The sequence below is a fragment of the Dromiciops gliroides genome, chromosome 4, assembly GCF_019393635.1.
Source record: "Dromiciops gliroides isolate mDroGli1 chromosome 4, mDroGli1.pri, whole genome shotgun sequence".
Taxonomy (NCBI): domain Eukaryota; kingdom Metazoa; phylum Chordata; class Mammalia; order Microbiotheria; family Microbiotheriidae; genus Dromiciops; species Dromiciops gliroides.
In genome coordinates, this window is record NC_057864.1 from 390,079,092 (window position 1) to 390,102,010 (window position 22,919).

At 40.0% G+C, this 22,919-nt stretch overlaps 1 protein-coding gene across 1 annotated transcript in view; it reads left to right on the forward strand.

Annotated features, from left to right (window-relative positions):
• The first annotated feature begins 3,263 nt into the window (after positions 1-3,263).
• PPP1R14C (protein phosphatase 1 regulatory inhibitor subunit 14C) overlaps positions 3,264-22,919 on the forward strand; it is a 119,015-nt gene continuing 99,359 nt past the window's right edge. Inside the window, exon 1 of the mRNA XM_044002202.1 lies at positions 3,264-3,739. Coding sequence (XP_043858137.1) covers positions 3,413-3,739 — 327 coding nt within the window. The 5' untranslated portion in view covers positions 3,264-3,412. The remainder of the gene's footprint in view (positions 3,740-22,919) is intronic.

Below are 22,919 nucleotides of genomic sequence, written 5' to 3' on the forward strand. Positions count from 1 at the left end.
TAGGTGCTATGGGCTCTTTTCCTTCCAAAGATGTAGTCGTTTCTTCTCTCTGGAAATAATGTCAAGTCTTTTCTAGTTAGACCAGGAAAATGAAAGTGTTCTAACTTCTTTCTGGATCCATTCTTTTTGAATGGATTCAGGCTATTTATTTTTTCTGTTGTTTAATACTGGGTCACATATCCCTATCCTCCAAACAAAGGGCCTATTTAGGGTACTTTAGAAATTGCTCACTCATTTTTCTGAATGATATTTTACATTGTTGGCTGAGGTAGAGTGAATCTGATTCTCAGGTGGGGTGGCCTTTGATCACTCAGCATATGCCACTGAATCTTGAAGTTCTTTTTTTTTTTTTTTTGGTGGGGCAATGAGGGTTAAGTGACTTGCCCAGGGTCACACAACTAGTAAGTGTCAAGTGTCTGAGGCCAGATTTGAACTCAGGTCCTCCTGAATCCAGGGTTGGTGCTTTATCCACTGAGCCACCTAGCTGCCCCCTGAATCTTGAATTTCAAAGGAGCTCCTCCAGTCTCTATGCTTTATATTTTTCATCTTCCTTTGAGAATAAAAGGGAAGGTCAAATAACACTGGAACTACATTGGAAAAACTGGTAAAGGAACAGAACTAGAGATGGTTCCTAGTGATCCATAAGGGAGGCAGAAGCAACCTCATACTACCTAATTATCTAATTTGAGCCTAACAACAACACTGGTAAACAATTAAGCACATTTTACACATGAGAAAATTGAGGCTGAGAAGGGTCAGATGGTTTGTTTAGAATCATCCAGTCAGAGCCTAGACCATGAACCAAGGTGTTTTCCTACTCTCAATATAACACTGAGAAGCAAGACTCCAAGTCTTATTTTCCATACTATGCAGCTGAAGAAACAGAGGTTTCATGCTGAACAACCTGCCTAACACCACACAGTTAACAAGAATAAAAACCTAGACTCACAGAACCTTTGGGTCTATCTACACTTGAACAATGTGGCCTGGTGACAAACTCATTGAAGCAGAGGTCCTATTTTACTATCTATCTGTTTTACCTTAGGTTTCTTTCAACTCTTTATTGACCATTGTTGGGTGCTATCCTTTCTAGACCAAAAGTTCTTTTCCTTGGCAGAGAAATGCAATATAAAGTAAATGTTGAGTAGTTCTGCCTTCTTTCTGTCCTCTATTACTTTCCTATCTACCCTTAGAATCAGTACTATGCTTTCTTTGTTCAGCTGGTATTGCCTGAAAAAGCTCTAATGCATTATCAAACCAGGCTGATGGCAGGGTCCTTTTATTCCCCTTTTCCCATAACAACTCTTTTAAAAGGTAGCATGGTAAAGAACTAAGATAATACTTCTCAATAATTCAAGGGTTGGGGAGAAGTTTTTTACAACTCACAATAAGGTACAAAACAACATTCAATGGAATTGCACCTGCTTCACTCCCCCATTCCCCATCACTTACACTGTTTTTGGACTTCTTCGGAATTCTCCATCATGCCTTCCTTTTCCAGCAAACTCATCATTGGGTAATCTAATTTTGTTGCAAGATTAAATCTGACTTGTCCTCACATCTCATCAGTATCTTCTGCCTTTCTGATTGGATCATTTGACTGTAGGGCAGGACTCCAGGGTCTCTTTTAAAGAGAGAACTCAGCACAGCTCTACCCACTACACACAGTTTTTGGACTTCTTTGGAACCATCATGGGAGGGGTACCTTTCCCCTTCCTCCTTTTTCAGCTTCCTTTTGTATATTATCTTTCCCTATTAGATTGTAAGCTCCTTGAAGGCTGGCACATAGTAGGTATTTAATAAATATTTATCAACCAATTGATTTGTTGATTTGTATACAATAGGAACTTAATAAATATTTGCCGAATTGATTTGAATTTTGTTGAGTTCCTGTCTTTTATGTATGAAGATACCAGTCAGTCAAAGCGTTTATTTATTTATTTGTGGGGCAATGAGAGTTAAGTGATTTGCCCAGGGTCACACAGCTAGTAAGTGTCAAGTGTCTGGGGTTGGATTTGAACTCAGGTCCTCCTGAATCCAGGCCGGTGCTTTATCCACTGTGCCACCTAGTTGCCCCCCGGCAAAGCGTTTATTAAACATTTCTTATGTACCTGGTTCTGCTAAACGCTGGGGATACAAAGAAAGGCGAAATGAGACGGTGCTTGCCCTCCAGGAGCTCAGAGGTACCTTATTCTATCAAACACTAGGTATGCCCAGCAGGAAAATAAAGAGGGTGTGATAATAATTTCTCTAAGCATGGTGACTTAGCTAATGGTTAGAATCTCACCTCTCTACAAATTGAGAAAGGGAGTGGCATCATAGACACTCTCTTCTCTTCGAGCATTAACGTCTGAGTTCGGCTGTAGGAGGTTTGGCTGGGGGAAGGGGAGGGGTTGGCAGGAGGAAAGGGGGGGTCCACGCCATCTAAAGCAATTTGAGAAAAATCAGGATAGGCGATCTTCAAACCAGAAACCTTCTCAGAGCGGTCATTTACCACTTGCACATCTTGGTCAGGACGGAGCAGCTGAGACCGAGCGGCTTCGAGCTGGAGGAATCAGCAGGCGCTCGCTCCGGGCCGTTACTCCCTCCTGAAACTGCTTCAGGGGGAGCTGGCGGGCGGGTGTGGGCAGCATGGGGGTCGGTCGCCGGAGAAACTGAGTTTGTTTCTTTGTAGGGCGAGGGAAAAGCAAGCGAGGCTCTGCAGGGCGCCTTGGAGCAAATCACAGTCGCATCCACTCACCTTACCAGGGATAAGTCCCATTGCCTACACCTCTAGCAGGCGAACACACACGCACGTGAGCCCTGCGCTCACAGACACACGCACACGCGCACGAACACACACACAGACACACACAGACAGACACAGACACACACGTGAGCCCCGCACTTACGCACGCGCGCCCTTCCTCCACGATCAAGCCTCCACTCGCTCATCCCCAGGCCCTTGGCCTTCCCTCCCCAGCACTGGCCTCTGGAGCGCGCTCCCTCCACATCCCGGGGCTAGGGCTGAGGGCCGCTGGGTGGAGAGGGTCCTGGGCTGCTTCTTTAAGGCCCTGGTCCCCGCCTCCTTGTCTCCCTCCCTCTTTCCCATCTCCTCCTCCTCTCCTCTAACTTCCCAGACAAGCCGGCAGGGTGTGCGCCTAGAGAGCAGAGCCGAGCAGGTGCCAGAGGCGAGACGTTCGCTTGCCGCCGCTCCGCCTGAGGTGGCTGCCTCGACGCCGGCTCGGTAGCCAGCCCTGCCGGGAGGAGGACTAGAACAGCTACCCACCTCTCCTAGCTGTGCCCCCGCCCCTTTCTCCCCAGGGTCAGAGGCAAACGGGAGCCGCTCCCTATCTCCCAGAGATCCAAGCCGGAGCTCTCCAGCCCGCCTGCCCGCTCGCTTTCGGCAGCCAGAGCGCTGCAGGCTGGGACCATGTCCGTGGCTACCGGCAGCAGCGAGCCGGCCAGTGGCGCAGGGGGCGGGGGCAGTCGGGTTTTCTTCCAGAGCCCGCGAGCTGGCGCCGGCGGCGGGTCGGGCTCCAGCTCCAGCGCTGGCTCGGGCTCCAGCACAGGGTCGGGTTCCTCCCGGGAAGATTCTGCTCCGACAGTTGTGCCTGCTGTGGCCGGGCAGGTTCAGCAGCAGCAGCGGCGCCATCAGCAGGGGAAAGTGACCGTGAAATACGATCGCAAGGAGCTGCGGAAAAGGCTAGTGTTGGAAGAGTGGATCGTGGAACAGCTGGGGCAGCTGTACGGCTGCGAGGTACCCTATCTGCCCCGGAGGTGGGGGGTGACGAGGGGGTAGCTCTAGGGCTAGGAAGGCAGACTCTTCCCTTCGTCTCGGCTCTTCCTTTTCTATAGTTTCACATGCAATACGAAGGCTTTTAAGGGGGCAAACCCTATAACCAACTCTACTCTGCCCTTGCCCCCAGCTCAGCACGGTGGGAAGAACACTGACTCTGGAGTCAGAGCAAGGGGCTTCGTTCGCGCCTTGCTTCTGGCACTACTACCTGTGGGACCTTCGACAAGTCCCTCAGTTTTCTGGTCTATAGGATGAGGGATTTGGTTGGCTCTAGATCTGTGATCTATTTGTGGTGACTATAAAGAACGGACACTGTTAGGCGCGTTTCTTTTCCCTTGCAACAGCTTCAACCTGGAGCTAGAGCTGTAGGAAGAGATGTCCCTCTCTCCTCCCCAATTTAGCTACTCTATGGAATCAGAGCTAGCTACAGGATCGCCTAAATCTGCCGTGCGGAATGAGTACAGTAAAGGGCATGGTGTCAGTCTGGCTGTTACATGAAAGGGGCACCTCCCTCGATCTCTTCTGTAACTGCAGTATGGAATCCAGAAGCTATTAGGAGCCTATGCTTCAGGAATCAGTGATTAGGGAAATGACAGTTGATGATGGAGCAGTTAAACGACAGACATGCCCTTTATTTGGAAGGGGGGGGGACGAGAGAGAGAGAGAGAGAGAGAGAGAGAGAGAGAGAGAGAGAGAGAGAGAGAGAGAGAGAGAGAGAGAGAATATGAATGAGAGAGAATGTGTGTTTAGGAAGCTCTTATGTTCACAGACATTTTCCCAAAATATCAGCAGCCTAAAAATTGTTCTCAGGAATCCCATTTCCAAGCAGTCTTCTTGCCTGCTCCTATAGTTCATCCTCCTCCAGTTGAGTGTTGAAATGATACACAGTCAGTGGCTTTGTTGGGAAAAACAGCGTTATTTTTACCTTTGAAAAGGAGGGACGATTTTGAACTATGGGAAACCTCTAAAGATTCGAAGGTGGAGGGATTATACTTTTGCCTAAGACTGGGATCTTAGTACCGTATTCAGGCAGAGAACCACTAGCCTCTACCTCTCCTCCCCCTTCCCCCTTCCCCATTTTACCTTTTAACAGATAAAGAACTAATTATTTCTTTTTTGGAGGGGGGAAACAAAAACAAAATCATACAAGGTTTTTGAAGAGAAAAAAACATTTAGTGAGGCTGAAATATATGTTCAGAAATATGACCTTCCTAAAATACTCTAATCTCTCCCAGGGGTCATTTTTTTAAAGAGATGCTTTAATAATAATTTTAGATGGAAAAATCTACTTCTCTAAAGTGAATGAGAATTGGAAAGTATGGTGATGTGAAGGTGATTAATAATTGAGAACACATCCTTTAAGCTGGAACTAGGTTTCTGGTCTATAAATCTGTCATTTATCTTGTGCAGAGGTTATAAGTTTGAGCAGGCTATAATAATGAATTCACCTTAAAAGCCCTGCTAAAAGGGATTATTCTTATATTTTAACTTTTTTTGGACTTTTATAAGTCTGCCTTCCTATTTCTTTAATATTCTCATTGTATATAGACAAGTCTCCTTATGAACTAATGATGAGTGATTATGATGTAATAATTATAACTTGTGACTAAAGGTGCTTGTTAATTTTCATTTATGCAATCCATTGGAGAAGGGAAACTGGCAAAAGGAGGAAATGCTGGTGGTATTTCATTCACAATTGTCAACACTCTTTAAGGAAGGAAGAAAAGTATAGGACTGAGATTGCACTGTTTGTATTGTCAGGTGCTTGTGCTCAGTCTTGCCTCCATAAAATCTGATTCAATTAAACATTGGCCTTTGTACTACATTTTGGTTTTGGAGAATAGTTGAAGTAATAGAAAAACAGTTGTTGGAACCAACAAATGCTTTTTGTATTGCTCATTTCACTGGGGGCTAATTAGGTGTAGCTTGGGAAAATAGGAGTTGCTCCAACTCCTCAGCAGGTTGGCAGATAATGTATTACAAAATTTCTCAAAATAATTGGGAAGACAAGAACTTGATTTTCACTACATTGAACATGAAGGACACAACTATTTTAAGGGTAAAAATGACCTTGAATATTTTGCTGATATTTTCCTTTTATGATTGTAGACCATTAATCTGTATAACAAGCAAGGGAGTTTGAAAGAAGGAACATTAACATGATAATTGTTCTAAGAAATACAAGAAGATGCACTAGTCTTTCAGAGTTCTGCCTTCAGATTTGTCTCTCTCAAGGATGTTTGTTTTATAAAAGAACATAGGCATTGGAGTGGGTTGTTAGTAATTTGCAAGAAGTTAATTAATGTATGTAACACTATAAATTTGTTAGAAAAAAATATCTTGTCTTTCACAAAATAGGTGAGCAAATGGGAAAAGTGTTAACTTCTTCAATGGATTTCTCAGACTGTATTTAGTCCTGACTGAGCTCTAACTGGATACTCCTGTGTGAGAAGCTCTCCTTTCTTATATAGCTACAATATTTCAGTTTTTGTATATGAGAAGCCAAGAAGTGATATACTGGTTTATGTTCTTAATGATAAGAATATGGAAATTTTAAATACAGAAAAAATGGATTTTCACCTTTTTAAGAAGTATATGGGAGCAGCTAGATGGCGCAGTGGATAGAGCACCGGCCCTGGAGTCAGGAGGACCTGAGTTCAAATCCGACCTCAGACACTTAACACTTACTAGCTGTGTGACCCTGGGCAAGTCACTTAACCCCAACTGCCTCACTAAAAAAAAAAAAAAAAAGAAGTATATGGTAGGGGCAGCTAGGTGGCACAGTGGATAAAACACCAGCCCTGGATTCAGTAGTACCTGAGTTCAAATCCAGCCTCAGACACTTAACACTTACTAGCTGTGTGACCCTGGGCAAGTCACTTAACCCTCATTGCCCTAAAAAAAAAAAAAAGAAGAAGAAGAAGTATATGGTAGAGTGGACTGAGTGCTGGACTAATTAAGAACAGTTCTAGCTCTATCATTAACTGGTTGTGTTATAAGTTGGGCAAGAAACTGAATCTCTCTGGGTCTCATAGGATCATAAGAACTAGTGCTGGAGTAGACCTCAGAAACTATCTAGGAGTTCTTGTTCAGTCCTGTCTGATTCTTCTTCATCCCACTTGGGGTTTTCTTGGCAAAGATACTGGAGTGGTTTGTCATTTCCTTCTCCAGCCCATTTTACAGATGAGGAAACTGAGTAAAAGAGGGTGAAGTAACTTGCCTAGGCTCATACAACTAGTAAGTGTCTGAGGCCAGATTTGATGAGTCTTCCTGACTCCAGGGCCAGCCCTCTCTCTACTTGTGCTACCTAGCTGCCCCTATCTAGTAGAACCATGTAATTTTTCCCCCTTTTTTTTTGGTGTGAGGCAGTTGGGGTTAAGTGACTTGTCCAGGGTCACACAGCTAGTAAGTGTTAAGTGTCTGAGGCCGGATTTGGACTCAGGTCCTCCTGACTCCAAGGCCTGTGATCTATCCACTGCACCACCTAGCTGCCCCCGTGTAATTTTATAGATGAAGAAATAGGCCCACAGAGGATAAGTAATTTGCACAAGGTTACATAGACATTGTAGAGCAGGGATTTGGATCCTGGGTTTCTGACTCCAGAGTCAGTATTCTTTCAATGTACCACACTGCCTCACTCAGTTTCCTCATCTGTATAATAAGGAGATTGGACTAGATCTTGGTGGACCTCTTTAGCCCTAGCATTACATGATACATTTAAAATAAAAGATGATTACAGATATTTAGGGCAGCTAGTTGGTGCCATAGAACACAGAATCCTGGACTTGGAGTCAGGAAGACTGGAGTTCAAATATGACCTCAGATACTTATTAGCTGTGTGACCTTGGGCAAGTCACTTCACCCTCTTTGCCTCAGTTACCTCATCTATAAAATGAACTGCAGAAGGAAATCGAAAACCACTCTAGTATCTTTTTCAAGAAAACCTCAAATGGCATCACAAAGAGTCTGACAGGACTGAAAATGACTCAATGACAACAACAAAATTGATATTTACAAATAACATAATTTGGATAAAATGTTAATTTGCAAAAAGTAAACATCCAAGTTTGGAATGGGGTAGCAAGCCAAAAGGTATAGATTATCTATTGAATTGGGGGTAAATAATGGCGAATCCACACTAATTCTATGAGAACTCAGACTGGACATGGGCATTTTGACAGTCACCATGACTTGTTCATACTTTTCAAAAAGGGTAAAACAGTTACCCCTTAAAAAACTAAGACAAAGCATAAGAGACTTCAACTCTCTTTTAATACATTTCCCATCCTAAATTAGAAGAGGGACTATCCTAGAATATTATCTTGACTGCAATCTTAGCTGTAGAAGTCTAGGAATGTTTTTCTAGTTGTCTATTTGATCACATGGTAACCTTATTTTGAAGCATTTTACACTGAAAAGTGTGTGTGTGTGTGTGTGTGTGTGTGTGTGTGTGTGTGTAGGGGGGCGATTAACTATCTCCCCATAAGTATATAAGCTCTTTGAGTGTAGAAATAGTTTCTTTGTACTTCTACTTCCAGCTTCCAATAAAGTGTCTGGCCCATAGTAAGTGCATAAAAATATTTTTGATTGATTTATTACTTAATTATTTACCACTTATGTTTCAAGAAAGGAAAAAAATTGTAAATTCCTTTGTGAATTTACATCAGAAAGCTTTAATAACATACTTTGGGTTAAAACACTGTATATTCAAAGATATCTGTTTTGGGTATGTTTTTATATCTCTTTCTAGCCTTAGTTTTAAGAGCACTTATTATTTTACTTTATATTCTGTTTTACAAGGGTTACATAATAGTGCCAGTGACTTCTGGGTGAGGTCATATGCATTTGCCAATCTCACCTAGTATCAAGGTAACATCTCTTTTTGCTACCACAGCACAAATTTTCAAAATCTTATGAGGGTGTAATTTTGAATTTAAAGCAGTTTTAATAACTTGGAATTATTATCAAGCTGCCAATAAAGATCTATCCACAAATAGACTTTTGTGAATCCTACAAAGCAAAGTCCAACTATGGTTAGCTCTGGACTATCTAGATCCTTTGATGTTTCTTTCTGCTATCTTCCTATCTTTCAGCCATTTTCTTGCACATCAGCTTTTTTTCCACAACAGGAAAAAAAATATCTACCTCCTTTCACTTCTTATGTGCTTTCAACCTTATCATCTCAACATACTGATTTTTTAAAAAAATATTTTTAATTGATATCTTTTGGTTTTATATTGCCCAAATTTCCCCTGTTATTCCTTATAACAAAGGGATCCACCTAAGATCCAGGCCATATCATAAAGACTTTTTCAATATACTGATCTGATAGAGCTTTGTAGATGAATGTGGCTCCTGATATTAATATAGATATACCTTGGGGATACTGCAGGTTTGGTTCCAGACCAAATAAAGTGATTATTGTGACGAAGAGAGTCACACAATTTTTTTTTTGTTTTCTAGTGCATATAAAAGTTATGTTTACACTATACTATAGCCTACTAAGTATGCAAGAGTATTATGTATAAAAAGTTTATACCTTAATTAAAAATACTTTATTGCTAAATAATGCTAATCATCACCAGAACCATCAGTGAGTTGTTCTTTTTTTTTTTTTTTTTTTGCTGGGCAATGGGGGTTAAGTGACTTGCCCAGGGTCACACAGCTAGTAAGTGTCAAGTGTCCGAGGCCAGATTTGAACTCAGGTACTCCTGAATCCAGGGCCGGTGCTTTATCCACTGTTCCACCTAGCTGCCCCCATCAGTGAGTTGTAATCTTTTTTTTCTGTTGGAGGGTTTTGCCTCAATGTTAATGGTTGCTGACTGATTAGGATGGTGGTTGCTGAAGGTTGAGTTGGCTTTGCAATTGCTTAAAATAAGGCAACAACATTTAGAGGCTACTGATGGATTATTAATTGGTCTAATTTCAACATTGTTGGGCCTCAAAAGGGAGAGAGTCAGGAAACAGCAGTCAGTGGAATAATGAGAACATACACAAGATTTATTGATTAAGTTTGCCATCTTATAAAGGAGTGACTTGTCATGCCCCAAAACAATGAGAATTGTAACATCAAAGATCACAGACATCCATAACAAATATAATAATAATGAAAATGTTTGAAATATTATGTGAATTACCAAAATGTGACACAGAACATGTGAATGCATGCTGTTGGAAAAATGGCTCCAATAGACTTGCTTGACACAATGCTGCCACAAACCTTCAATTTGTAAAAAACAATAGTGTCTGCAGAGCACAATAAAGTGAAGCACAATAAAACAAGGTGTGTCTACAGCAGCCATTTTCACTACATGTTGCAATCCAGGATTGGTGATTTGAATGAATGTTGTCATTGTTGCTTTCTTATGTTTGGATGAGGGACCTCCTTCTTTAGGTCCTACATCCCAACTCAGATTTCAAAATTGGTTCCCATCTTGCAAATGCTTGCACAAATAGAAATCTCATTGAAATGAGGGACCTGCTACTTATTAGTCTGGTCAGAATGAAGCTCTTGGATTATCTATGCATCTAATTAATTCTAGTTTATTGTTAACACAGGGAATTGAGAGTTGATTTTTAAAAACTAATGATTTTTCTTTTCATGAATTCAGTCAGTACAGTTTTAAGGAGTATAATAAAGTACTTTATTCTTGTTTTTGTTTTTTGGGGTTTTTTTTTGGTGAGGCAATTGGGGTTAAGTGACTTGCCTAGGGTCACACAGCTAGTAAGTGTTAAGTGTCTGAGGCAGGATTTGAACTCAGGTCCTCCTGAATCCAGGGCTGGTGCTCTATCCACTGCGCCACCTAGCTGCCCCAATAAAGTACTTTAAAAGTTACCTATCTATAGGAATAAGCTATTATTTAAAACAAAACCATATCAAAAGTACTTTCCTCTTTGGAGTCTTCTGTAGTACAATTGCTTATGTTTAATAAAATTGTTACGTTTGATTGCATTTCATACTTTTTTAAAAATCTTTTTTCCCCCCAGGGCAATGAGGGTTAAGTGACTTGCCCAGGGTCACACAGCTAGTTAAGTGTCAAGTGTCTGAGGCCAGATTTGAACTCAGGTCCTTCTGAATCCAAGGCCAGTGCTTTATCCACTGCGCCACCTAGCTGCCCCTTCCATTTCATACTTTTTTAAAAAGCTCAGACAATGGTCTTCTCCATAGTTTGGAAATAACTGTTGTCCTGCCTTGTTTTCTTATGATCTCTCTTCACACTTTAGCCCTTTGGCAATTGAGCTGGGTTGGGGGAAAAGGTTGGTGCCTATTGTTAAGTTGGGGAGACTTTGTTTATCTACATCTGTTCTGCATCTTCAGACTTTTCTAGCTATTTCTATGATCTTTATTCCTATGGAAATAACTAAATCCATTGAGCTTCTTGCCCTTATCAGTAACCTGCAATGCTTATAGTCACAGCAGTAGATCTGACTTCTATCTGAATTGTTAGGCCTGGGGTGGGTAAGATACAGATAAAAATGCACCATTGCTTAATTTCATCTCTTCTATAGATGAATATTCCTAAAAACATGGTCTAATAACATTAGGGCTTCTAACTTTCTAAAAGAGCATTTCTAATACATGTACTCTATTTCTTTTATCATTTATTGAAATGTATTGTTGGTAAAATAATTGGTAAATTGTGTTAGTGTTGCAAACTGATGAATTTTTACATCTTATGGTTCTGAATTGTTCTTTATAGTTAATGCATTATAAATTCCTTTAGGGAAGGAATCAGTTTAATAGTAATTATTTTATCCCTTAGCACCTACCTTGGAATATAGGAGGCATTTAGTAAATAAATATTCAATGAATTTAATTTGGTTGAGGGGTAAAATGCATGATTGACTTTTCCCCTATGGTTCAGTGGTGCAGAGTGAAGCCCTAGTCACTGAACAGGTTAGAGGTCTTCTTTGCAAGGCATATATATCTGTGCCTTAGTAGAATTTGGGTTGAAAGATTACTATTGCATTTGGAACAGAAGGTTTAGCGTGTGGTACGATACTTGATTCTCATCTGACTAGTGGCCTGTTTCAATGTTTTTTTTCTTCCTGCACTCAGAATAAATGTGGAAAGCAATAGATGTGAAGGCCTACTTGTGGATAAATGGATAAATGGATAACTAATCACCAAAATGGTCAATGTTCAGAAAGTTTAAAAGAAGATAAGGGGGCAGCTAGGTGGCGCAGTGGATAAAGCACCAGCCCTGAATTCAGGAGTACCTGAGCTCAAATCTGGCCTCAGACACTTGACACTTACTAGCTGTGTGACCCTGGGCAAGTCACTTAACCCTCATTGCCCCGCCAAAAAAAAAAAAAAGAAGAAGAAGAAGATAAGAACATTTTGGTTGGGTGCATCTGTTTCTTTCACCACCATTCTAAGGACTGAACCATATGATGGCAATATCAACAGTAATAACACTAGAAAGGTGGCCTTAAGGTAAAAAAAAACACCTGAGTTCATAGGACAGATCTCGAACAAGAAACTGTTAAGTTGGTGCCTGACACAGTCCTCTAAGACTATGTGTTGCAACATTTTCCCATCTATATTGGTAGAATGTGTTTCCTCACTGAGGATTCCTTAAGTAATGGAATCACAGCTCTGGGCCAAAAAATGCCCAAATACCTCACTAATAATAGTGTTAGCATACTTAGTATGTATAGACATACTCAGAAAAGATTGAAATTGAATGAATCAATGTTTTTAAGGTTAGCTTAACAGAAGTCAAGGGTAGGCAGAAGCCTGTAGAATAGATCATTGCTCTCAAGTAAAGGATCATTTTACAGAGTTGGCTGCTCATAACATTTTACCAAAGCTTAGAGAACATATATATTTGCTCCCCTCTTAAGTGAAATGACCATTTTGCATGGTAATAGTCACACCTAAAATGAGTGTAATGGTTCTTAACCTTGGGTATGCGAACTTGTAAAAAATGGATAACTATTTGACTATAATTTGTTTCCCTTGTAATCCTCTGTATTTAAGAACATTATTCTGAGAAAGGGTTTCACCAGATTGCTAACGGGGTCCATAATACAAAAATGGTTGAGAACTTCTGGATTAGGATGAAGTTCTGTGGCCCCAAGTCAGTGAGGCGGTAACTAAATGCTACCCACTGGCTGTATGATGTCCTGTACTGAAACCCAATCTTGTGTTCCGTTTTTCTCAATCCCCTCTATCCCTTCTACTGTCATCATTTTCTACTATTGCTACTGCTAGTTGCTACTACTCTGCTTTGCATCTGCTTCTCTGCCTTGTTTCAACTCCATGGAATAAAATGCTCTTCCCAGGACAAAATCATCACTTCTAATCTCACTACCATGTTGATAACTAAAGCCTTGATTGACAACACCTGTTTTAGCTTCATCTCTCAGTGAAAGGAAAACATTTAAGGGCAGAAACTAGACTCTCAGCTCACTCCACTTTGCATCTACTGCTCTGCCTGGTACCAGCTTCACAGAACAAGATGCCCCTGAACTGGGTATCCCCTGGTTTCCCCTCTCCTACCCCACACACTTTCTTGTCTCCTTTTGTGTGTAGTCTCCCTTTGTAGATTATAAACTCCTTGAGGACAGGGACTGTCTTTCTTTTTATTAATTGTAGCCCCAGTACTTAGCACAGTGCCTGGAACATAGTAAGTACTTAATAAATTTTTATTGGTTTCAAGTGGGTTACTATTGTCCTGTCGGTTCACTCCATTCTAATCGGGTTGTTGGCATCAGTCTTCCTTTATACTAGCTCATAAAATAGATCCATGCCTCCTTCTGGCCAAGCCGGTTTTCATCTCTCAGTTTATTCCTCCCCACCTAAACAATGGCCTCCTTCCTAGAACCCTTCACTGAATGGAGTTGAATAGGTTTTAAATTTAAATGCCACACCACATAACCAGTCCATATGGTGGGTATGCACTGCACAAGAATTTGATTTGTATTTCATTGTTTTGGCTGAACTAGATTTAAGTTCCTTGAGGGCAAAGACAATGCATCTTTTGGCTTTATTCCTTCTTCCTTTAGAAAATAGAGATCAATCAAGCAGACAAATTATAATTAGGCTTGATGAAATGAAATGTAGGATTTGTAATCAAGCTCTGATAATGTCACAAACTTCTTTTGAGGACATGAAGTGCTTTGCTACTGCTCTGAGCTTGGGATTACATGTTAGTTAAGGTATTTTAGGGTTAAAGTCTTTGGGATTCTTTAATCATGGAAATATTATTTTTATATAGTCAAAGAAGTCCTAGTACAAAGTAGGAGGCCAAGGATGAAGACTGTCATCTATGGAAATTTTTAAAAAACTGCTTGCCTCCATGTTGGAAATTCAAAGGTTTATACAAGTGAAATACTTTGATTTGTAGAGGAGTGGTTTTTCCTTTCAGGGATCGAAGAACTGAGGCTAGAACCTGAGATCCCCAAATCCAGGCAAGTGTTCTAACCGATGAATTATTCCTGGTTCTTTGTTGTTCAGTTGTGCCCAACATTTTGTAACTTCATATGGGGTTTTCTTGGGAAAGATACTGGAGTGGTTTGCCATTTCCTTCACTAGCTCATTTTACAGATGAGGAAACTGGGGCAAACATGGTTAAATGACTTACCTAGGGTTAGGCAGCTAATAAATGTCTGAGGCTGAATTTGAACTTAAGTCTTCCTGACTCCAGGCACTGTATCACCTAGCTGCTGGCAAGTGTTACAACCAATGAATCATTCCTGGTTCTTAGCATTGGGCATTTTGAGGGTTTTTTCACAGTATAAAAGCTGATGAAGAAGATGACAAGAGGATATAGAAGAATGTAAAAACATGATTTTAGCAGTTGGGGGAAAAAGGTGAAATGAAGGACTCTTCTACTAACCAACACTACAAGCCTCCTGGGTAGGCAGTGTGGGGTAGAGGGAAGGGTTTTGGTTTTCAAGCCAGAAACTCACTGACACCTCTTGACTTTCCCAAGGTTACATAAGTAATAAGAACCAGAGCTGGGCCTTAAACCCACAAGCTTTGACTCCAAATCCTGGGCTCTTCTAACTAACTATGAGATATTTAAATTTTTTTGTCTTTGTATCTTGGACCCTTTTGATGAAGTGAGTTCAGAATGATATTCTTGCATAAAATAAAATGCATATAATTACAATGGAAATGAATTGAAGTAAAGTGATAAAAGTATTTTTAAAAGTTCTCTATACAAAAGTATCCAGGGGAAGAGAGGAAAGCATATGAGGTACTTCAGCCTAGGAGGGGCTTCAAAGGAAGTGCAATGATGTGAAAAGTTTGAATGGGAAGAGCCAGATAGTGGGATTTTGCAGAGCATTGGACTAATCATCAGAAATGTATCTTCTGACACAAAACTTCTTTTTGTGCTTTTGTCCTCACTCATTTCTGCTGCCAGCATCCTCATGATCTTTCTTATTCTTCCTCTCTTTCCCTTCCCCCACCTAAATTGTTTTCTCAGCAAAATAGTTTAATACATGAACTCTTCTCAGGGATATTTATATTTTAACAGAATTCAAAGAAATGAACCTCTGATAATACTACAAGTCTATGAAATGAGTTTTTTTTTGAGAAGGGGGCCTTTTTTGCACTTTTGAAATTCTCTGTGTGTGTGTGTCTCTCTGCCTCTGTGTATCTATCTCTCCGTCTCCGTCTCTCCCTCTCTCCACCTGCTTGGCTTTTCAGTAGGATTGGCCCAGTATGGAAGAAATTGAATCAGCTTTGTTGAAGAAAGGGTGCTATTGAAAACAGAGACGGAGAAGGAGTCAGTCTCATTTAAACTTAGGCCTGGAGTTAGGCTATTTCAAGAACATGTCATCTAATCTATATGACAACCTTGCTTGTGCCTGTAGTAAAAGTATATCTGTCACTTGGGATGATTTGCATGGACAAGGCATCAGGAATAAGATTTGCCCTTCAGCTGTTGGCTTCCCAGTTTAATTTGAATTTCAGTCACTCAAATATTCTTAGAACCCCTTCTTGTTTTCTTAGATTTTTAATTGGTTTCTATTCTGCAAATATTTGCTAAGGGCAGACTGTGAGCAGATATGTGCAATTGGAGGGAGATGCAACATTTAGGGGCATGGTCCCTGTCCTTATGGAGTTTTCAGGTTGGTGTGTGTGTTGGGGGTAGGGGAAAGGATTGGCCAAATATACTTATTTTGGACTAGTTATTTGTGTATGACAGGTGCAAACCAAGTACCATGTGACTATGAATGGATGGGTCATGAGTGACAGAGGAAGAGGAGAGACTTCCTGGAGGCAGTGGGGTTTGATAACAACAATAATAACAGTAGCTCACTCTTAGCATTTACAAAGTGTTTTATATTCATTATACATTTAATCCTCACAACAACCCTATGAAGTTTAGGATAATTTTATCCCCCCCCCCATTTTACAAATGATGGAAAGTACTCAACAGAGCTTATGATTTGCCCAAGGTCACATTATGTCAAAGGGAATATTTGCACCCAAGTCACTCCTGACTGCAAGTGTGGTGCTATTGACATTATAACATGCCACCTCTAACTTTGTAACCAGTGGCAAATCACTTAAGCATTAAGACCCTGTAAGGGGCTAAAATTTTAGCTAAACTATCTAAAATCTAATGAGTGGTCGCCAATAAATTATAAGCTTTAGCAAGAGTGTTTAAATATTTAAGTATTTATTAAAGAGCATTAGGATCAGAGAGAAAGGTAAACATCTAACTATTTCTAAGAGACCCTATCATCCAACCCACCATGGTGAAGTCAGGAACCAAAAAGAGACAGCACCCCTCTGTCAGCGTCTGCTTCCTACTTTATGTCCTCCTCCCAGAAATGGGAGGTTCCTCAAGTTGATTGGCTGGTAGCCTTGATAGACAGTACCCATGAGCAAATGTCACTTCCTGATGCTAAGGACCGTGACCACATGGTTTGCCTTCAGAGGCCTTCTCCTCATGGTGGAGCTTTGCTACATTAAGTCTCCAGCAGGTGGCATCATTCCAATTGTTACAGTCCCCACTTTGTTTCTTGAAGAAACGGGGTGTTTCCTTGATGAAACAACCCCTAGACAACTCTCATAGACCTATAGGACCTAGGTTGTAATCACTGTCAGTGGAAGGAATTCTCACGTTAATAAATTCAAGACCTGTGTTTTTATCAATCTGTTTAATGGACACGTATGAATTCAACACATGGGGCAAAGGGAGAGAACAAGCAAAGAGAAGTAGGTGAGATAGACAAAGCACATGATACATAGAGGGGATGGTAGTATAATTTGATTGGATTGTAATGTATGTAAAAGTGAGCAGTATGGAAGAAAGTTAGAAATATAAGACTGTGGAGAACCTGGAGTAAAAATTGTTGGAACTTTAAAAACAGACAATAGGAAGCTACTGTTATTTATTCCTCATTCATGAAAAGGACCAATGATATCACAAGGGTGATGTCTTAACTTTCGAGTGAATTGGATCTAAGTGAGTCAGAGCTCACTTAAAGTCATAGGCCTCACTTTCTCTTTGAAAGTCATCAGAATCCAGTGGCATGACATAAGTTAACATGACTGGATATGGTCTAGGATGCAGTGGGAGACTTTGGACTTTTTAAGCTAAGGACTTTCCCAGGTCTCAGTTTGCCTGTGGCAGTGCCCATTCAGTGATTAAAGGCTAGGTAATAACTTTTAGCCTTCACAAAAGAATCAGTATAGGAGGGGAAGAACCTTAGAGTTTCTGGCCAGAACAGAAACAATTGCTATTTACAACCAATCTGAGCACCTGCACCCAAACAATGAACAAGAGAGGTTTGGGAGGGAGCTATTGAAGAATTTTGAGCACAGTAGTGACACAACTAGTCTCCAGGTGTATGAAGAGTATATTTGGGTTAGAACAGAGTAAAGGATAAAGAACTATTCCAGAAACTCAGAAGAGTAGTAAAAAGGGCTTGTAGTAAGGGGGTCACCCTGATAATGGAGAGGAAAGGATGGATAGGCAAGAGATACTGGAGTTCTAATTGACAAGACTTGGTAACTGATTGGATATGAGGTAAGAGAAAGGGAAGAATCAAAGATAGCACCAAGGTTCAGACATGGGAGATCGGGTAAATAGTTGTACCAGTCACAGAAGTGATGAAGTAAAAGAAGAAACCTTTTAAAAGGAAGGATATATATGTATATGTATATGTATATGTATATGTATATGTATATGTATATGTATATATGTATGTATATATGTATATATATACACACAAATATAAAAAATAGAAATAAAATATATTATACACATACATATACACACATATAGTAACAGTGTATATATGTATCCCACATATTTACATATTCTCTATATGTGTTTACATATATACACACATATGTAATAATTTGTCTGGAATTGACAGTTGGAATCACAGCTTTGAAGGAGTTGTCTTCACTCTTCTTGACCTTTTGGTCGCATTGGGCACTGTTGGCCATCTATCCCTTCTAGATCTTCTCTTCTCTGTAGGCTTTTATGATAGTGTCCTCTTTGTGTTTTACTATTTATCTGACTTCCCTTTGTTTCCTTTTTCCATTTTTAATCATTGTCATACCTGTCACCTAAGGCTTTGTCCTGTCTCCTCTTCTCTAGCTAAACATTTTCTGTTGATCTCATGAGCTCTAGTGGTTCAATGATCATTTCTATGTGGATAACTACCAGATATTTAAATTCAGCCCTAGTTTCATTCAACATGATAGAATCATAAATTTAAACTTAAAGGGGGGCTGAGAGACCATCTATTCCAAACGTTTCACTTTATAGATGATGAAACTGAAAACTAGAGAAGGGGAAAAGAATCAGTATATATTGAATGCCTGCTACATTTCAGACACTGTAGCTTTATAAATATTATCTCATTTGATCCTTACAACCCTATGAGGCAGGTGCTACTATTATCCCCATTTTACCTTTGAGGAAGTAGAGGTAGACAGAGATTAAATGATTTACTTAAGGTCACACAAAGAGCATGTGGAAGTGCTGGAAATTGAACTCAGGTCTTTTGCTTCTGAAATCAAGTACTCTTAGCGCTATATCATATTGCTTCTTGAGGGCCAATCCTGCATCAGCAACTGTGTGTTAAAAATATTCATTTGAATACCCATCAGGAATTTAAAGTTCAACACATTCAAGATAGAACTCATCTTTCTGCACAAACCCCCACTTCTTCAAAACTGACCTACCTGTGTTGAAGTCACTACCAGCTTTTTTCTCAGGCAGCTTTTAATCCTTGATGTCATTCTTAACTCTTCCCTCTCCTCTCTCATGTAACGATTGGAATAACGCCACCTGCTGGATACTTACTGTAGAGGAGTTCTGCCCATGAAGGGAAGGTCTTTGAGGGCAAGACCAGGAGTCAGGAAGTGACGTGGGCTAGTGGGAGGAGGAAGGAAGAGACTGGCGCTCGGTCTGGCTCTCTTTCCTCTGGACTCTGGCGGAGAAGGGAGCTAGAAATGTGCTCTCCCTTTAATAGATAGGAATCTAGGCCTTTTTCTCTCTCTTTACCAAATTCTTATTCTCCTTAATAAATGCTTAAAAGTCTAACTCTTGCTAAAGCTTATAATTTATTGGCGACCACTCATTAGATATTTTAGACAGTTTAGCTAGAATTTTAGCCCTTAACACTCATATACAATCATTTGTCAGCTTTATTGATTTTACCTGTTCAATATCTCTTTTATCTCTCCTCTTTTCTCCACTAACATGACCACTGCAGATCAGGCATTTATCATCCATTCTGACCTCTTCCAACAACCTCCTAATCAGACTCTTGGATGCCAGTGTTTCTCCTCTTCAAGATGGTCTTCCTACCCATACCAAAATAATTTTCTTAAGGCGCAAATTTAATTTTTTTCAAATTCTCTGCCCAATAAGCTCCAGTAGCTCCCTATTACTGATAGGATAAAAGATAAACTCCTCAGCGTGACAATTAAAGCCCATTATATCAGGCTGCCTGGTCAAGGCCAGTGCTCCACTTTACTCTCTCACTGTCTTTTTACCTGCCATCATGCCACTGAGCACACTTTCTTTCCCGCCCTCCATCTCAGCTTTCTAATTCTGGAAAACATTAATCCTGCCACTGCTACTACAAAGGGTATGCCAGTTTAGCCCCCTATAACTTCACTCATTGTCTCTATGACTTTTAAAACCCAAATCCTTCCATCTCTGGCCACTACTACCCATATATGCTATTCTCCCCAATTAAAATGGAAATTGCAAGAGGGCAGGGGTTTGTCTTGGCTTTTGTTTTTTTCTATTTCCTATGCTTTGCACAATGTTTGATACAGCAGATGCTTAATAAATGTTTATTGATTCTTTCCAGTATCACTGCACATTCACATGCTTTTCATTCTAGCGCAAATTGTCTACTTGTATTCCCCAAACCACCTCCATTTCCCACCTTCATGCCTTTACACAGACTGTTTCCCCTGTCTGTAACACACCTTTACCACTTGGAATCTTTAGATTCCTTCAAGGCTCAGCTCTTGTGTCATCTTATGCCTTTCCTGATTCCTTTAATCGTTACTCTTTTTCCTCCTCAAATTATCACATGTATAAGTATGTGTATATATATACACACACACAAACATATGTATGTATACACACATCAACACATATATACACATGTATACACACATATAAATGTGTGTGTATATATATATACACACACACACACATATATAGGTATATATGTATACATACATACATACTTACTTTCTTACATGTTTTCTACTCTCTCCACCACAGAAGAATATAAATTCCTAAAAGGAAGGAGACTTTTTTTCCTTCTGGCAGCTTTAGCACTCAGAATAATGCCTTGCACATACTAGGCACTTGATAAATGTTTGTTGGATTGGAATGGAGGGAGTTAGTATATAGAAAGAAGAGAAAAATGAAGGGGATATTGGAAAACCCTTATTTTAAGGGGGCCAGAAAGAGAGCTTTAGAATTGGTTAGAGAGAGAGAGAGAGAGAGGCAGAAAATAAGAATATGATGTTTCTGAAGCCAAAGTATCAGAAAGTCTCAGGAGATGGTCTCCTGTATCAAATGCTGAGGAAGTCAAGGAGGATAAAAACTGACAAAAAGCCATTGGATTTGATGATTAAGAAGTTTTGAGGAGGAAGTTTTGAGGGAGCTCCCACTCCATGACTTCTTTGTAGTGAAGTGGGAGGCTTGGTCATCTGCATGAACAATGAGGGCGTGGTCGTACATTTTAAAAGAAGACAAGTTTTGATAGGAATCAGTAAGTGAGACTGGCCAATGAGCGCCAAGTTCTAGGATCATACAGGGGACCCACATTGGTTTTTGGCAAACCTGCTTCTGGATGTTTGTGAAGACATAGAATGGAGGGACTCTCTCTTCACTGCAGAGTATTGTGTGCATTCTCTACTGTATCGTAAAGAAAAGGTTCAAACCAGCTAAATCAATCTTTTTCTTGATGGCAATCAAAGCAATAATTGCTCTAAGTCTCTGGGTGAGGAGAGTGTAGCTGTCTCTTCTTGTTTTGTGTCACTATAAAGACATAAATACATGCCTTGTCTATTTTCTGTCTCTGTTGTGTTTTGTTCTTTCCTGCTCTTAAGTGAATGAATGTTGGAGATAAAAGGGACAAGGCTATAACCTTGTCCCTTTGAGAGGATGGCAGAACACTAGAGATCCAGGAACTGAAGTCCATACCTCAGTTTGCCCTAGGGGAAAAATATAGTCCCAAGGATGGTCCTGGGGCACCTAGCCTAATAGTGGATTGACAAAAACATCTTAGCAGCAAAAGAATGCCTCATCCAGGGGCTATGGTGCATTTAGAAATGAATTTGGTGGTGAATGATTGTAGCAACCACCTTAAATTTTCACCTGTTATCCCCAAGAGACTAAAATGGTGGAAGGGAATCTATGTTCCTGGTTCAGAAGGATATGTTTGTACTTCTGTTTTTGCTATATATTCTTTAAATATCCCTTTGTAAAAGCTTATTGATGTTAATTGCTTATTGATTATATCAAGGTGATAACTGGTTAGATTGATAATCATTGATAATAATTGGGTCAATCAATGGTATGGGGGAGAGTTTAACTGTAACTAGGGTTTGATATTTGAGGCAATTGAGGGTTTTAGCTAATTAGAGAAGACTGAACTTGCAAGTGAAAGTGGGAGTTGTCATAAACAGAGCCTATATTGTTACAAAAGTATAGTAAAAGGATTGTCCAGTAGCCCTAAAATCCAGCAGAAATTATATGCCATAAATTCATAGTAGATAAATTAAGTTGGCTTGTGTGTGTGTGTGTGTGTGTGTGTGACTGTGACTTCTTAAGGTTATGGGAAAGAATCAGGTTGCAATTATTCAGGGTTGAGGATTAGCACTTTAGGAGCAGTGGGATATCTGGAGAATGAGAGTTAACATATTTAGAATGTAAGTTCCTTGAAGAGAGGGAAATATTTTTCATTTTGCACATATTCTGTTCAACTATAATATTCATCTTTAGATTTAGCATCAAAAAGACAGATCTTTAGCAAAGGAAGGCACAATATTTTAGATTTGGGATGGGAAACAAATAGGCATGTAGAGGAGACTCTCCATGGAAATAAAAATAAAAAAACTGCCTTTTGTTAGTTGGTATAAAAATAAGTGAAAGGATAAATTTCTGTTCCAACAAATTTGTTTCCTTTGGGGTTAAGGCTTCAGGCTGAGATGATTGCAGTTAGTTTTTGAGCAATATAACATAGTGAAGAGAAAATTAAGGCATTTTAGAGATGTTTTCAGTGAGACAAATAAAAAATGTTTTAGCACTTGAAGAAGATGTTGGGCAAGTAAACACAAAGCATGCCAGTTAGTTGCCTACTCTGTTTCCTCCCAGATGTTATAAAACAGAATGACCAATATTATCCCTAGCCATAATTTGCTGTTTATTTTATCTGATGTATTTTCAAACATGCTTCATCTTAGTTGAATCATTATAGGAGCTCAGCTATTTCTTCTGAAAAACAGAAATCCATTAGAACAAGTGTAAATTGCAGGGAACATGTTATTTAGTTTTTGATTGCCAGGTATGTCCAAGAGTTTGCAATGGCATACTAATGCTTGAAGTCAACTGGTTTTGATAGCATTGGTGCCATAAGCAGAATTCTCTTGAGGTTAAATGTTAGGAATACGTTTTAAATAAGA